Source organism: Carassius gibelio, chromosome A20 (assembly GCF_023724105.1).
Source record: "Carassius gibelio isolate Cgi1373 ecotype wild population from Czech Republic chromosome A20, carGib1.2-hapl.c, whole genome shotgun sequence".
NCBI lineage: Eukaryota > Metazoa > Chordata > Actinopteri > Cypriniformes > Cyprinidae > Carassius > Carassius gibelio.
The window spans coordinates 19143220-19158952 of record NC_068390.1 but is presented as its reverse complement, the minus strand read 5'-3'; the positions used below and the strand labels follow the sequence as shown (position 1 = coordinate 19158952).

Here is a 15733-nt window from a genome sequence, read left to right as displayed (position 1 = left end):
TCTTGTTAATAAAGCAGACTGCTTATCTTTCAGCTCTTTCTCAAGTTGACACACACACACACACACACACACACATGCATAGAGTCATCCCACGTTTTCTTGTCAATGTATGAGTTTAATTAAAGTCAGAAGCTATGGAGTACTAGTATACTTCAGGATATTTAAGGATATAATCAATAAGGTATATATTATCTGGAGAAATCTATCATTTGCAATTCTGAATTTTTAACAATTAACCATTGAAAGACAGTGTTTTATTGTTTGTGTAATTATTTGAATTGTTTTTATATGAATCATAAACATTACACATACAGTATATTAAAGAGTAGTTTGCAACATGGTTGCATGCGTATTTCCACAAGTGCTGCTCAGTGGCTGCACAGAAAATAAATTGGTTAATATTTTCCATATTTTAGCAAAAGTACTAACCCATCCAGCTAATCCATTCATTCAAAAAAAAAATTCTGTTCATATTCTATACTCTGCACAAATAGTAAATGTTTGTTGCATGTACAGTAGTATGCAATTCAGAGTAGTTTGCTTTAAGCTTCATTGAATGTTAGTCGTCCAGCAAACATGCATTTATGCTGAATAACTGTGCCCCAGCAATCTGCCCTGCAATATAGTCCTTCCTAATCATAGTCAGATGTTGTGTATGTAGCTGTGCTTAAGCATATTATTGTGTGTGGGTGTGTTTGTCTGGCTCCTCCTCTCTGGATGCTCCTGCAATAATGTTGGCTCGGTTCATTGATTAGTTAGGTCTGCTGTGGTTCGTTCATACTGTCTGCCAGAGACAGAGATAGAGCCGCCATCATTATGCTAAACAAGAGGAGACTGCGCTTAATTAGAAAATAATGAGAACTCTCTTTCAGCCTTCTTTGTGCTTTCCATCGCTCCCTTTTTTCTCAATACATAAAACTCAAGCTGTGCATTCTCCCTCTTTCTCTTCTACTTGATTAAGTTCTGTTCCATTCATTGTGCTATATTGGACTGTTTTCCCCATAGTATTCCTAAAGCCTTCAGTTGGTACAACAACAGTACAAAACAAAGCTATATAAAGAAACAAGCTACTGATGTGCAACTAATGAAACATATTTTTTAATAAATGTTCTTGTCAGTGAATCCTGAAAAATGTAAAATGTCAAAAAATCAGCTTTGCCATCACAGTAATGCATAATAGCTAAAAATAGTTGTTACAAATTTTAGTAACATTTCACAATATTACTGTTTTTACTGTATTTGTGATAAAAAAGGCAGCCTTGACGTTTTTCATAACATTGAAAACTCTACAGCTGAGCTACAGACTATAGCTTGCAAAAAAAAAAAAAAAAAAAAAAACAGGCACATGACTTGATTCCAGAAATATTGCAAAGGGAAATTGTTTATCTCTCTCCTGCTAAAATAGCTTAGCAACATGATTTTAAAACCAGCTCCTTTGGGGTTTGGGTACAGTTCTGTGTAAAACTAAATAACACTTGGATGTAAATGTGACACCCCTCCTCATCCACAACAGAAATGCTGATGGTCTCAAAAAGCAGGCTGCAGGCCTTATGTTGCTGAAGCCACAGATGCAGAATGTGTAACAGGCCTACTAGCTTCACTATTTATAGCAATTGTATTGCTCAACTCCAGAAAGACATTCATTCTTTATATCACTTATACCAGCATGATTCTTGTCTCAACCGGGGTAGGCACAACTTACACCCCTGGGTCATTTTCTTGGCCATTACGTGTGTGAGGAAATCTATAAAGAAATCTCCCATCGAGTTGCCTGTCCCCATGCAAGCATTACTAACTTTTATGTCCTGCTCTTTTTCTGTCATTCTCACTCACAGGCGATCCATTCTGTGGCATGGCACCACGAGGGGAAGCAGTTTATCTGTAGTCACTCAGACGGCACACTGACCATATGGAATATAAAGTGCCCAGCCAAGCCTGCACAGACAATCACGCCACACGGTTAGTGATCTTTCTCTATTTCTGGCGTAAACACACAAACTCATTTTCCTCAGATGTATTTTTCGTCAGGGAAAATATTGCAAAATTAAAAGCTTGTATGTCTATTTAACATGGTTGTATCACACCTCTCTCAAAAACTTGTTAATTCAGGATTGTATTTTTTCTCCCTCTCCTTCACAAAGAAGCATAAAACAATCACCTCCCCTTTCCTGATTTCCATTTCAAGTGAAGCTTTAATTTTAATTTTGTTCCTCCACGGAGACCGCCTGTGTTGTGTTCTTTAGTGATGAGTGAGTTGAGGTCATGCTTTTTCCTTTGGTGCACATCCTTGCCTCCTCTATTGAAGATCCTCTCTTGATACAAGAACCCCTTTCAGCCTCACCCTGCCTCCTTGAGAGGAGAACATCAGAGCCATAGACTGTTGGCTGGAAAGTCTTCTTCTAAAATTACAAATGACAACTTCAAAAAATTTACAGGAAAGTTTTGTGCTTCACTTTATTAGATATGAAGAACCCAATTTGGTAACACACCCCTAATATGGACAGTGTTTCACATCTAAGAAAACAAAAAAACTTACCAGCCCTTTGTAACTTTTTCAGTTTCAAGTGAAAAGTGAAAGTGAAGTGACATTTGGGCAAGTTTGGTGACCCATACTTGGAATTCGTGCTCTGCATTAAACACAAACACACACACACACACACACAATGTGAACACACACCCGGAGCAGTGGGCAGCTATATTACTGTGGCACCCAGGGAGTAGTTGGGGGTTTAATGCCTTTCTGTTTATTCACTCCCCCCAACAACAATTTTTATGGGATCTGAGACTCAAACCTGCAATCCTCGGTTTAGAAGTCCACTTCTCTCAGGCCTCAACTGCCCCCAGTTCATGTATTTCAATCAGAAATACATTAACGGTTTAGTGCTCGTTTGGTGATTTCATGGGGTCTTTAGAAAGTTTGGGACAGAGCCAGAAAAGGAAGTTAGGAAACTCTCTGAATGAGTCCGATTCTGTTTCAGGAAAGCAGCCTAAAGATGGAAAAAAGCCAGAACCTTGCAAACCCATTCTTAAAGTAGAATACAAGACCACGAGAGCAGGGTAAGTACACACCTGCAACAATACATCTTTACTTTTCCTGCTTCAAAAACAATCTTAGACCATCATGAACGGTGGTCCAGACTGGTTTTTGCTAGTTTGTGCTGGTCAAGCTGATAACCAGCAACCCAGCATAGCCAGTGTTCATAAGTTAAACCTTTCTAGCGAACTATATTTTTGATGTTTTTTAAATAAGTGTGGAGTCCAAAAATAAATTCCAAAAGTATGAGATTGCATTGAACTATGGGATTAAAAATTAATTTCAAGCTCAAAAAGTTATAATGTAAAAAAAAAACAATTACTTAAGATTCTGCATGATTTCTAGGTCACAACCAAATAATCAAACTTGTGGAGTTCATGAAGCTCAAGTGCTTCTTTCATTAAAGGAAAGGGAATTCTGAAAAAAAAATACAGATTGTTATGAGGATAATATAATTTGAGAAAAATACAAGCGCAAACTTTCTGACTTCTGAAGCTCACTGTATTGTATATGTTTGTGTTCTGAACAGGGATCCATTTATGATCTTCTCTGGTGGTTTGTCATATGACACTGTTGGTCGACGGCCATGCTTGACAGTAATGCATGGAAAGAGCACGGCAGTACTGGAGATGGATTATTCCATTGTAGATTTCCTCACCCTGTGTGAAACGCCATATCCTAATGGTACGTGGGTCGATTTGCTCATTAACAGCACCTGCTCTGTCCAGAATTGTTGCAATAAGTACTCAGTCTTTTTATCTCATGCCACTTCCTATTTTTTCTTTTTTTTTTTTGCTGACATTTGAACCTTTGTATTGTTGGGTTGTTCTATTCTTTCATGTTCTATGTAGATGAGTTTGAGCTCTCCCTGTGGAACCGCTGCTTAGTAATTACATTTTACATCTCTTTTTTTAAAGCTCCCTCTATTCATAACATCCAGTTCTGTGACTGCATTCGTTTATTATTGCCGTACCCATTTGAATAATTTATCACTTGGTTGGCTATTTGTGAATAGTAAGCGTTTTCTTTTCTCTCTGCAGGCAGCTGTAGCAAAGGCTGATAGGACTTTAGTTTGTTAATAGTCTTTCAATCTTGATAATATCACTTCTGTAGTTTGGGCATGGTGCTGGTTTAAAAAACAATAGTTTTTTTGTGATTCCCCTTGCTGTTACAGAAATAAAGATATCTGTATTGAATATCTGTATTAAAGGCTTAACCGTTTTGTTTAGAGTTTGCATTAAGCCAAACTGAGAAGCAGTGAAGAATGCGGGAGGAATGGGAACAGTGTTTGGACTGCTGCTTGCATAACAGATCCTGGCTCTTCACGTTGATTAAGCTATATTTGAAATGAGACGTGTTTGGCTCTGACTCATTATTGAGACATTTGTGAGGTTCAAACTTTTGCAGTGATGTCTCCACTCATAACTTATTTAATGGAATAAATATGATCCACACTTTATGTGGGTTTCAAATCAGGTGAACAGGTGAATTTTACTCCAGGCTTCAGTGTCACACCATTCTTCAGAAATCATTCTAGTATGCTGATTTGAAAAAAAAAACAAAAAAAAAAAAAACATTTGTTTTTATTATTAATGTTGAAAACTCTTGCATGCAACTTTTGCTGCGTAATATTTCGGAAGAAGCTGTTGTAATTTTTTTTTAGGATTTTGCAGCATTTATTTGAAATAGAAATCTTTTGTAACATAAATGTTTTAACTGTCATTTTTGATTAATTTAATGTCCCTTTGCTAAATAAAATTATTAATTTTTTAAAAAACAAGAACAACATCTAAATAACTAGTGTTAACTGGTATATGTGTATATGTAAAAACATTTAGCAATTTATTAATGATTTTACCCATCCAGTTTTCATTTCTCTGCAGATTTTCAGGAACCATATGCTATAGTGGTCCTCCTCGAAAAGGATTTAGTTGTTATTGACCTTGCACAAAACGGGTATGTATCACCCACAGCATTTGCGTCATATTGTGACTAACATGTTTAATTCTGTCACACTTTTCCACCACAGCGTCAATCAGATTTTTTTAACCTGTGCTGTTTTCCAGTTACCCTATCTTTGAAAATCCTTATCCCATGATGATTCATGAGTCTCCTGTGACGTGTTGTGAGTACTTAGCCGATTGTCCTGTGGACCTCATACCTGCACTTTACTCTGTCGGGTCTCGCCAGAAACGACAGGGCTACAGCAAAAAGGTACAACAGCATGCACACACTCATTTAAAGGTGCTAATTTGTTAATGATATCTTTTAAGTAAAAACATCCTGCCTCCACACACACCCCCCTTGGCTTTCGAGTGTGTAGATTGCAGTCCCCGGTGAATCATCCCGTTGCCCTATGCCTGTGTGACATCAGGTCCCCATTGTGCAGCACATTGTGTGCTCAGACTGTGTGGGTCAGAGTCACAGACAGGGGTATTTATGGGTATGAAAGAAAGCATGACCTCTCAGCCAAGACTGGAGTGCCGTGTTTTAGTTGTGGGTCTGTCTCCCACAGGGAGCAGGTTAACTCAGACGGCCTACTTTGAATCACAGCACTTCTGAATACCTTTGAATAAACTGCTTCAGCTTCCACGCCTCGTGAGGAAATGCTTTCCTGTAGAGCCCTGCCAGCCATTAAATAAAGGTTCCACCCAAATTGCAGAAATGTTTTGTGGCTGCCAGTGCCAGCCACCCTCATTATATTAATAGTATGCTTACTAAAACGTACAAATTGGCTGATTTTGTTTGATGAAGTTTACCAGGAATGCTCAAACGCTGTAGGGCAATATCTGCTAAATTTCCTCTATTCTCATATGTCAAGAAATGTCGGATTTATACGGTTAGCTTTCGTGGATTTAAGTGCTTTTCTGTGGTTCTGCTGTTCATCACAGGAATGGCCTATCAGTGGCGGAAACTGGGGCCAGGGCACACAAAGCTACCCTGAAATAATAATAACTGGGTAAGAATGTGTGTGTGTATGCTCTGTTCTCACTCTTTCACCATTTGTAGTTCTGCTGAAATGGCAGAAATGGGGAAAAAAACTTAAATAAGAAGGCAGGGTATGAGAAGAGGGAGGAGGAGTGCAGGAGAGAGGGTAATGAGCAGGACAAGATGCTAGTGAAAGGGAAGTATGACAAAAAAGTAAGCATTTTCTGATGTACAGCCCATGGGATGACAGAACCCTTTTTTAGTGGCGTTGACAGCAGTGGGAAGAGCACTTCCTCTTATCTCTTGACTAGCTTTTATCTGACATAGCACCTTAGCTTACCTCAGTGGATGGTTTGAATACATGTGGTAATGGGAAAGTGCCAGTGAGTTTATGTGGGTTTGTGTACAAAAATATAGGAGACAGTTGAAATAAAAGATTCTCTGCTCTTCTTGCAGGCATGCAGATGGTTCAGTGAAGTTCTGGGATGCTTCAGCAAGTGAGTACCAAGCCTTTCTGACTTTTTTACCACTTGTGTACAGCATTAAAGTTCCATTTACCACAATGTATGCAGTTTTTCAAAGCTCATAAATTTGCTTCAAACAGATTTGCATTACTTATTGAATTTGGCAGACACATTTGTTTGATTTTTGTCATTCCTGGGACATGAAACCATGACCTAGGCATTGCTAGTGACATGCACTGCTATTTTGGCTACAACAAACACTGTAGACCAAGATGGTTCAATCATATAACTGTGAATGGGAAGTGCAACACACAGTATGGCAGAATTAATCAGGAGGAGCCAATTGCAATTTGGGAAAGTCATCACATCACCAATTAGCAAAACTGAAGCTCTGCATTCCTATGGAAAGTTGCAAATGAGACCGCCAAGTAAACTGATTTTCTTTGAAAGGGACTTTGGCTACAGTTACAGTCACGTTTGACTAACAGTTAAATATTTAATTAAAAACTGGATTCTGTTGACCACTGTTGGAGTATAACTTGACATCAGACATCATTTACCTTAACAATAAGGTCATTTTCCATGATTTATGACCCAAATGGAGACTGACCTTTTAATGTCACACACATAAAAACTCCCCAGATCCCACAGGCTTTGTCTAACCTTGTGCACCGCTGAGTGTGGTGAGCGTGTTACCTGTACATGTCGTTTCACCTTGTTTAAACTGTGAGCTTGACAGACTACAGTTACCACTGTTCCTGTACCTCCCGTAGGTGCTAAAGGACATGTCGTAATATTAAAAATACCACAAAGGTTGCAAACCCCTCACACATGCACTTGTTTATCATTCAAATGGGTTTTCTCAATGGTACAAAATAATTTAAAACAAAAGGTGCCCTCATTTTTGAAATATAAAGCTAATTAGCCTGGACTTTTTAATCCTGCTAAGACAGAGTGGCTAATCTTATGCCCTTTAATATTATTATTTTTTGCTTTGGCTGAACAATTGAAATCAGTGGATTAGAGGCCCTCAAAAATTGGACAAAAAACATTTTTGCATTTGACGGCATTAAAACATTTCCCATCATTCTTTTAATCCTCTAAAGCATTAACTGTACAAATCTAGAAGTTATATGACTTAGTTCTTTGGAATACTATATATTATGAACTGGTTATTGTCCAAAGCAACCTACTTCCTATAATATTTTGGTAGATTTATGTCTAAAATAATTTCAGTTCAAGTTATTTTGTGTCCATTCGTTCATTCGTTTGTTCGTTCATTCGTTCATTGATTCGTTCAATCATTTGAGAGGTATCTGTGTAATAAAGCAGATAATGTACAGTCAGTTGGTAATATTCAAAATGATATGTCAATATTAAAATTTTGTCTGATACCAATAAGCCAGTAATAATTTCCTTGTAATGGCTGATCAACCATAAATTGCCAATATTAAATGTAGTGCTATTTTGATTAAATAAATGGAAAAAAAAATGCAAAAAAAAAAAAAAAAAAACCCAAAAAACTATTTAACTGCTACAGGTGAATTTAGACATCACACCATAATAATGCATAGTATGTAAATGTATATTTATTGTGAGATTTGCATAAGACTACTTTTTTTTTTTACAGTTCTAATGTTTTTAAAGATTAACTTAAACATTAAAGTAATGTTAGATGACAATGATAAAATCTCTAATTTTGTGTCAGTGACTGGCTTTTTCCTTTGACTTCCATTTGCCATGTGTTCAGTAATGCTCCAGGTGCTGTACAAGCTAAAGACAGCTAAGGTGTTTGAGAAGGCGCGCTGTAAGGAGGAGAAACCCAGCACAGAGATTGTGGATGAGGACCCGTTTGCCATTCAGCTGATGTCTTGGTGTCCCGAGAGCCGCATGCTTTGTGTGGCTGGTGTCTCTGCCCATGTCATCATATACAGGTTCAGCAAACAGGAAATCACCACAGAAGTTGTGCAGGTAAAAATATGTTGTTTAGACAATTATTTATTTATTTATCTTTTAATGTAAGAATTAGTTTGTAAGAATTATGTAAGGGGTTTTTTTATTGACTTAAAAACTTTTCTGAAGTGGAATGAGTAATGCTGCCCTCACAGACACTCTGTCTCTCTCTTATTCCCCGTCTCATGTTGTTTTAGTTTCCTGACAACTGCCATGACTCATAACGTTAATAATATTATAAAAGCTGTTCATTAAATGGATGTTGTTCAGCGACTTGAATGTGTTTGTGCATTTGTACGTGTATGTGCTGTCTACAGAGCCAACTAAGGATATCCGAGGAACAGTTGTTACTCAGATGCTTAACTAAATCCCTAAGCCTTTCAAAGCCGTTTTAATTAATGTTCACCACATCTAGCTGTATGTTGAGCTTGAATAATTCATACAGCATTCATTTTGCCCCCTCACTGTGTTTTTTCTTTTTTTCTTTTTTTTGCAAGCTGTATATTTGCATACTGATGCTTCCATGACCCATAAATAAATGAGCGCTTATGGTAATGCTATTAGAAAATATATCTGTGTATAATTTGAATTTACATATGGTTTATTGTGGGAAAATATATAATGTGGTAGACTGAAGTAATTAAGCAATAGTGCTTTGTTAATGCTAAATTAAGTTATTTACATATTAATACATGACTCATATAACCAGGATAATAATGAATCAAATGTTGGAATACAGTCAAATTGAGGACAGAACGGTTAACTTGCTCAGTGCAAAAGTGGGAAAAACCATTAGTGTTACCATCGTCTGCTGACAGAACGTTCACACTTCTGTATAATGAGGGCAAAATAAACCTATTAGCACCTTTAGTCCCGTGACTCTCACACACATAGAAACACTCACTTGGAAGAGACACGCACACCAATTAGCTTGTCTTTTGTTCAGAATAGCGACACCGATGGGGATCAATTAACTAATTTAGCTGATTCATACACATCTGTTCTCAAGCACAATTGTTTCAATCACATGTGTACATATGTGTGTTTTACAGTTACTGGAGGTCAGGTTACAGTATGAGCTGAATGATCTGGAGTCTCCAGAAGGGGGAGGAGATCAGACACCAGCTCCTCCCACACCAGGCACCTCCCCTAGTCCACAAACCGCCGCCCCACAGACACACACCTCCACTAGCAGCAACTCATCAGATGGGATCCGAGACAACATACCCTGCCTCAAGTAATTCTGCTTTGCAAGTTATATTTTAATACACATAACAGGGATCCAAAAGTCTGAGACTATTTGTGTAGACGCCTTTATTTTACTTTTTTTTTATTTAGAATTATTCTTTTTTTCAATGCAAATTAAATTATTAACGTAACATTTTGATTACTAATTTCTTTTTTAAATATTATTTTTTTAGTATTTTTTTGCATTTAGTATGTTGCCTTTTCCTTTAATGACATAAGCGCTCAATCTGTATTAACTGTATGAAGAAATTGTGATGACCAGGTGATCCAACATGATTTTAAAAATCCAAAGAGCATCTTGTGTTTCACTGGATTGGAAACATCTGACTGTCTGTACCAAAGGAGGTCACACGATCAGCTTATTTGATTTGTGAAAACCCAACAGATAGAAGGCACCAAATAAAAGTGTCAAGTTAAAAAATACTTCATCTTTTACTAACACATTTCAGGACTGTGTTCTGTTCAATTCAGCTGCACTCTGTCTGAGTGTTTCCAAAGAAATTTTTCAGGAATGTAGTTGCTGCCACAGACTGAAAGTTAGTTTGCACTGTATGTATGAAAATTATTGTCTGACAAATCAGACAGCAAAGTTGCACCACGAGGCCCCTTTTTGGCACATTTTGTATAGCTGTTACTGGATTTTGCTTGTTTGAAGTATAAAAAATAAAACTGTTTGTATGATTAATCATGAATGTCACTTTCAAGTGCTTGGGTACCCATGCCCATCCCCAGTGTGTAATATATCACATTTTACAGTAAATCTTATGCCTTTTTTGCAGGGATGGTTTACATGTGCATCTCGGTAAATTAGAATGTCATGGAAAAGTTCATTTATTTCAATAATTCAATTCAAATTGTGAAACTCGTGTATTAAATTAATTCAATGCACACAGTGAAGTAGTTTAAATTAGGGCTGTGCGATATGGACAAAAAAAACTATCACGAGTTTTTGATCAATTTTGCGATTTCTAATCTAATCACGATTTTGACACACACACAGACATGCTTTACAGTCATAAATGCATTCAGTATAAATGTGAAACATATTTCCAAAAAAAAAAAACAATGAGAGCTTTATCAATAAGTTGTAACATGTCTCTAGAACAGACTTAAGTCAAAGTAATCACTAAGTAAAGATGTCAATCAAAATCTAGACATATTGCAATAAGTTATAATAAAAAAATAAAATAAAACCCGCGTTTAGGGATAATTTTATTTATTTATTTATTTATTGCCATGCATTGGTCATAAAGCTCACTGTAGCGGTGCCTCAGGTGTTATATGTTTTGCCCAATATATTTATTGCCCAAGGTTCACAAGTACTCCGTCTGCAGTGTGTATATAGTAAGTTACGTGTACGCGGTTCAGAATCAGCAACAAGAGCGCATTATTGTAACGCGAAAGCACATTAAAATAATGCATGAGCGCGAATCTGTCCGCTCGCACGCAGATTTCCTTGGCTCTGTTAACAAAACCAGATGTGCGTGCTCAGATCATAGACTGTATAAGGCTCAGATACATGTTGCCTTACAACGTGTTTCCCCTTCGCTCAACCTCGTGTCCTGTGCACTCACAACTCTCTCTGTGCTCATGCGCAAGATATTAAATCTTTTCACACCTTTCTATTTATAACCTTTTCTGTTCTCATCTTTTTACCGTGTGCAGTGTGAACGTTCTGGTCAGGGTTGCAGCAAATCGTGCACACTCAAATCGCGATTTTATTTCGATTTTGATTAATGCACAGCCCTAGTTTAAATCTTTGGTTCTTTTAATTGTGATGATTTTGGCTCACATTTAACAAAAATCTCAACAAATTAGATTATGGTGATATGCCAATCAGCTAATCAACTCAAACACCTGCAAAGGTTTCCTGAGCCTTCAAAATGGTCTCTCAGTTTGGTCCACTAGGCTACACAATCATGGGGAAGACTGCTGATCTGACAGTTGTCCAGAAGACAATCATTGACCCCCTTCACAAGGAGGGTAAGCCTTCACAATTCACAATATTCCTTCACAAGGAATAAATTGAGGCTGGAGTCAAGGCATCAAGAGCCACCACACACAGAAGTGTCAAGGAATTTGGCTACAGTTGTCATACTCCTCTTGTTAAGCCTCTCCTGTACCACAGACAACGTCAGAGGCATCTTACCTGGGCTAAGGAGAAGAAGAACTGGACTGTTGCCCAGTGGTCCAAAGACCTCTTTTCAGATGAGAGCAAGTTTTGTATTTCATTTGGAAACCAAGGTCCTAGAGTCTGGATGGAGGGTGGAGAAGCTCATAGCCCAAGTTTCTTGAAGTCCAGTGTTAAGTTTCCACAGTCGGTGATGATTTTGAGTGCAATGTCATCTGCCGGTGTTGGTCCATTGTGTTTTTTCAGTCACTGCACCCATTTACCAAGTAATTTTGGAGTACCTCATGCTTCCTTCTGCTGACCAGCTTTTTAAAGATGCTGATTTCAGTTTCCAACAGGATTTGGCACCTGCCAACACTGCCAAAAGCACCAAAAGTTGGTTAAATGACCATGGTGTTGATGTGCTTGACTGGCCAGGAAACTCACCAGACCTGAACCCCAGAGAGAATCTATGGGCTATTGTCAAGAGGAAGATGAGAAACAAGAGACCAAACAATGCAGATGAGCTAAAGGCCACTGTGAAAGAAACCTGGGTTTCTGTACCACCTCAGCAGTGCCACAAACTGATCACCTCCATGCCACGCTGAATTGAGGCAGCAATTAAAGCAAAAGGAGCCCCTGCCAAGTATTGAATACATGTACAATAACATACTTCCCAGAAGGCCAACAATTCACAAATGTTTTTTATTGGACTTATGAAGTATTCTAATTTGTTGAGATTGTGAATTGGTGGATTTTTGTTAAATGTGAGCCAGAATCATCACAAATAAAAGAACCAAAGACTTAAACCACTTCAATCTGTGTGCATTGCATTTATTTAATACACAAGTTTAATATTTTGAGTTGAATTACTAAAATAAATGAACTTGTCCACAACATTGTAATTTATTGAGATGCACCTGTATAATGCATGTCTCCTCTCTCTGTCATTCCCTCAGGGTGCGCAGCAGTCCTCTGAAGCAGTCTGCAGGGTATCAGGTGGAGCTGGTGGTACAGCTGGTGTGGGTCAGTGGAGAGCCGCCCCAGCAGATCAGCAGCTTGGCCATCAACTCCTGCTATGGCTTGTGAGTTACCTGAAGATTTGCATTGTTTTGTCAGGTGGTTCAGCAAATAAATCAAATGCTGCAGACTGTGTCAGAAATGTTTATGAAAGCACAATATTTGCTTTGTTCGTATATTTGTATTAAACTATTTTAAAATATTTATACATATTAAAATATATTTATTAGGATTGTCAGTGAATAACCGCATCAGTGTTGGTTTGTTCCTCACACAAAATTACCATATTCCTTCATAACTTAACCACAGTCCTTCAAATTTTGGGGTCTGCAATATTTTCTAATATTTTTGAAAGAAGTCTCTTATGCTCACCAAGGGTGCATTTATTTGATCAAAAATTATATTATAATAGTATTATAAAAGTAACATTGATTAATTTTTCTTTTTTGGAAACCATTTTTTTTTCAGGATTCACTTTGATGAATAGAATGCAAAATAGAAAGTAAAATAGTATAAAGTGGATTGAGTAAAATGTCTTTACTGCAACTTTTGATCATTTTAATGCATCCTTACTGAATAAAATTAATTTCTTTAAAATAAAATCATACTGACACCAAACTTTTGAATGTTAGTGTGTATAAATTATATTTATTTGATTAAATAATCACTAAACCAGCATAAACCAAAGAATATCCTTCTAATTTGATGACTATGTTTGTGTGTGTCATAGGGTGGTGTTTGGCAATAGCAATGGTCTGGCAGTAGTGGATTACTTACAGAAGACTGTTCTGTTGAATCTGGGAACTTTGGACTTGTATGGCTGTAATGACCCATATCAGAGACAACTGCGATCTCCTCGCAAGAGCCGACAGCCTTCTGGAGGTCTGATATACATACAGACATGGTTTTCATCTATAATAGACAGATCACACACACACACAAATATATCTATCTATCTATATATATATATATATATATATATATATATATATATATATATATATATATAATATATGAATACAGTGAGCCTTTTAACAGCACACCAGGAAATGCAGCAGTGCAGAGAGAGGATGCAGCAGTGTGACCCCTGCTGGTGAATGTCACAATTGTAGCTAAACACATGGTAGTAGGAAAGAGATGATTACTGGGACTTGGCAATGGACTGGATGTGTGTGTTTGTGTCGGGGGTAATGAGTGATATTTAGCGGGGGGCTGGGATCTGTCGGATATGCGCACACGGAGAGTGCTGATCAGAGCAGCTGGGTTCAGCTCCTGTCTGCCCATCTGCCTCTCAACTCCGAGATCAGAGCAAGGGCTACACACTGCACCTCACACTAAAGAGTCAATTGTCCTGTCTACTTAAAGGCATCTAAGACTACTTTTTCACAAGGTAACAGCACACTGGCACACTTAACACATTTTCCATAGTGACATAGTTTCTCTTTCTCTCTACAGGCCTTTGTGACATTAGCGAGGGCTCAGCCACCTCAGAGGATCACTGCAAATCCCCCACCTCAGGTAAAACACCCCTCAGAGCATGACACAATCCATACCGCCTCCTACCACCATCATACCGATCAGTCCTGACACTGCAGTCTGCTGAAACAAAGATGATATGAGCTCAACATGTGCCATTTTAGCGATTCAGTCGATTCCTCAGTTCTGGTTTTGTCAAAAGTATCGATGTCGGTACAGAAATTTAAAAATTGTGACAATGACAGCTTTTTCCACTAGCATTGTGAGCGCTGTTGAGCGGATTCTAAAACCGCTCTGATTGGCCATTGTGTTCACACACGCTCAACAGATATGTCTGTGATTGGCTACAGTGATCAAAGCCGCGTCTATCAGCTGATCTGTGTATGAGAAGATATATTAGGGATCCGCTGAGAGACGCGGCTTTGAAATGCTCTTTTGTGTATCTTTGTAAGCGCTCGGTGAAGAGTGTGAGGCAAATTCTTGCCAATGCACAGCCCTAATCAGAGGTGTTTGAGAATCCATACAACAAAGCTAAAAATGCTTGCAGGAAATGATGGAATCACTTTTTTACATTTTCAGTTCTGACTGGTGCCGACATTGGAACTTTTGAGAACACTAGTCTGTTCAGGGCTAAAGGGATAGTTCACCTAAAAATGACAATTCTGTCATTATTTAATCATTGTCATGTTGTTCCAAACCTGAACTGACTGACTTTCTTCTTGGGAAAGAACTACAACTGTACACTGCTGTTTAAAAGTTTTGGGTCAGTAGGAATTAATTATTTTATTCAGCAAGGATGCAATTATTTGATCAAAAGTGAGAGTAGAGACTTTTACGTTGTTAGGAAAGATTTCCATTTTTTTAAAACATTAATAATGAGAAGAAATGTTACTTTAGCATCAAATCAGCATATTATAATTATTTCTAAAGGGTCATGTGACATTGAAGACTAAAGTAATGGCTGCTGACAATTCAGCTTTGCCATCAAACGATTAATTGCTTCTTTTTTTTTTTTATATATATATTAAAATAGAAAAGTTAATTTAATTTGTATTAATATTTCACAATATTACAGTTTTTACCTGTTTTATTTTGATCAAATAAACACAGCCAGGTTGAGACTTCTTTAAAAACATTGATGAATTTTTTTTAAATACTAAAAAATATTTTGAAATCTTACTGACCCGGGTCTTCTGAAGCTAAAAAATAAACACTCGCATTATTTATTGAAAATCTTGACGTCCCTTCATGAGTTTATTTAACTAGGCCTAATCAAATTCACATAACCAACCTGAATGATTTGTTTACACAATAGACTGTTATTCTTTTTGACGAAAAAAAAAAAAAAAACCTTAAAGGTGAGTGTTGAGTGAATCCTTTAAGATATGGATTTCATAATGAATCCATATTACACGAAAAATCAATAATACACTTATTGTGCATTTATTTTGTAATTCTCTCAGTATTAAACTAGCCTCTGCTGAAAATACAGGGCACACC

General features: G+C 37.4%; 1 protein-coding gene and 1 long non-coding RNA gene across 3 annotated transcripts in view; one reads left to right on the top strand and one right to left on the bottom strand.

The window, feature by feature from the left end:
* The window catches only part of LOC127938687 (uncharacterized), a 77991-nt gene that overhangs the window by 48115 nt on the left and 14143 nt on the right, over window positions 1-15733 (bottom strand). The gene's annotated exons all lie outside the window — the stretch shown is intronic.
* Window positions 1-15733, top strand: part of LOC127938685 (syntaxin-binding protein 5-like) — an 87815-nt gene that overhangs the window by 60838 nt on the left and 11244 nt on the right. For both annotated transcript variants that reach the window (XM_052535495.1, XM_052535494.1), the window contains exons 8-19: window positions 1836-1959; window positions 2979-3057; window positions 3564-3718; window positions 4918-4990; window positions 5101-5248; window positions 5926-5993; window positions 6419-6459; window positions 8177-8397; window positions 9432-9616; window positions 12697-12822; window positions 13488-13639; window positions 14213-14275. In XM_052535495.1, the coding sequence (XP_052391455.1) occupies window positions 1836-1959; window positions 2979-3057; window positions 3564-3718; window positions 4918-4990; window positions 5101-5248; window positions 5926-5993; window positions 6419-6459; window positions 8177-8397; window positions 9432-9616; window positions 12697-12822; window positions 13488-13639; window positions 14213-14275 (1435 nt within the window). The remainder of the gene's footprint in view (window positions 1-1835; window positions 1960-2978; window positions 3058-3563; window positions 3719-4917; window positions 4991-5100; window positions 5249-5925; window positions 5994-6418; window positions 6460-8176; window positions 8398-9431; window positions 9617-12696; window positions 12823-13487; window positions 13640-14212; window positions 14276-15733) is intronic.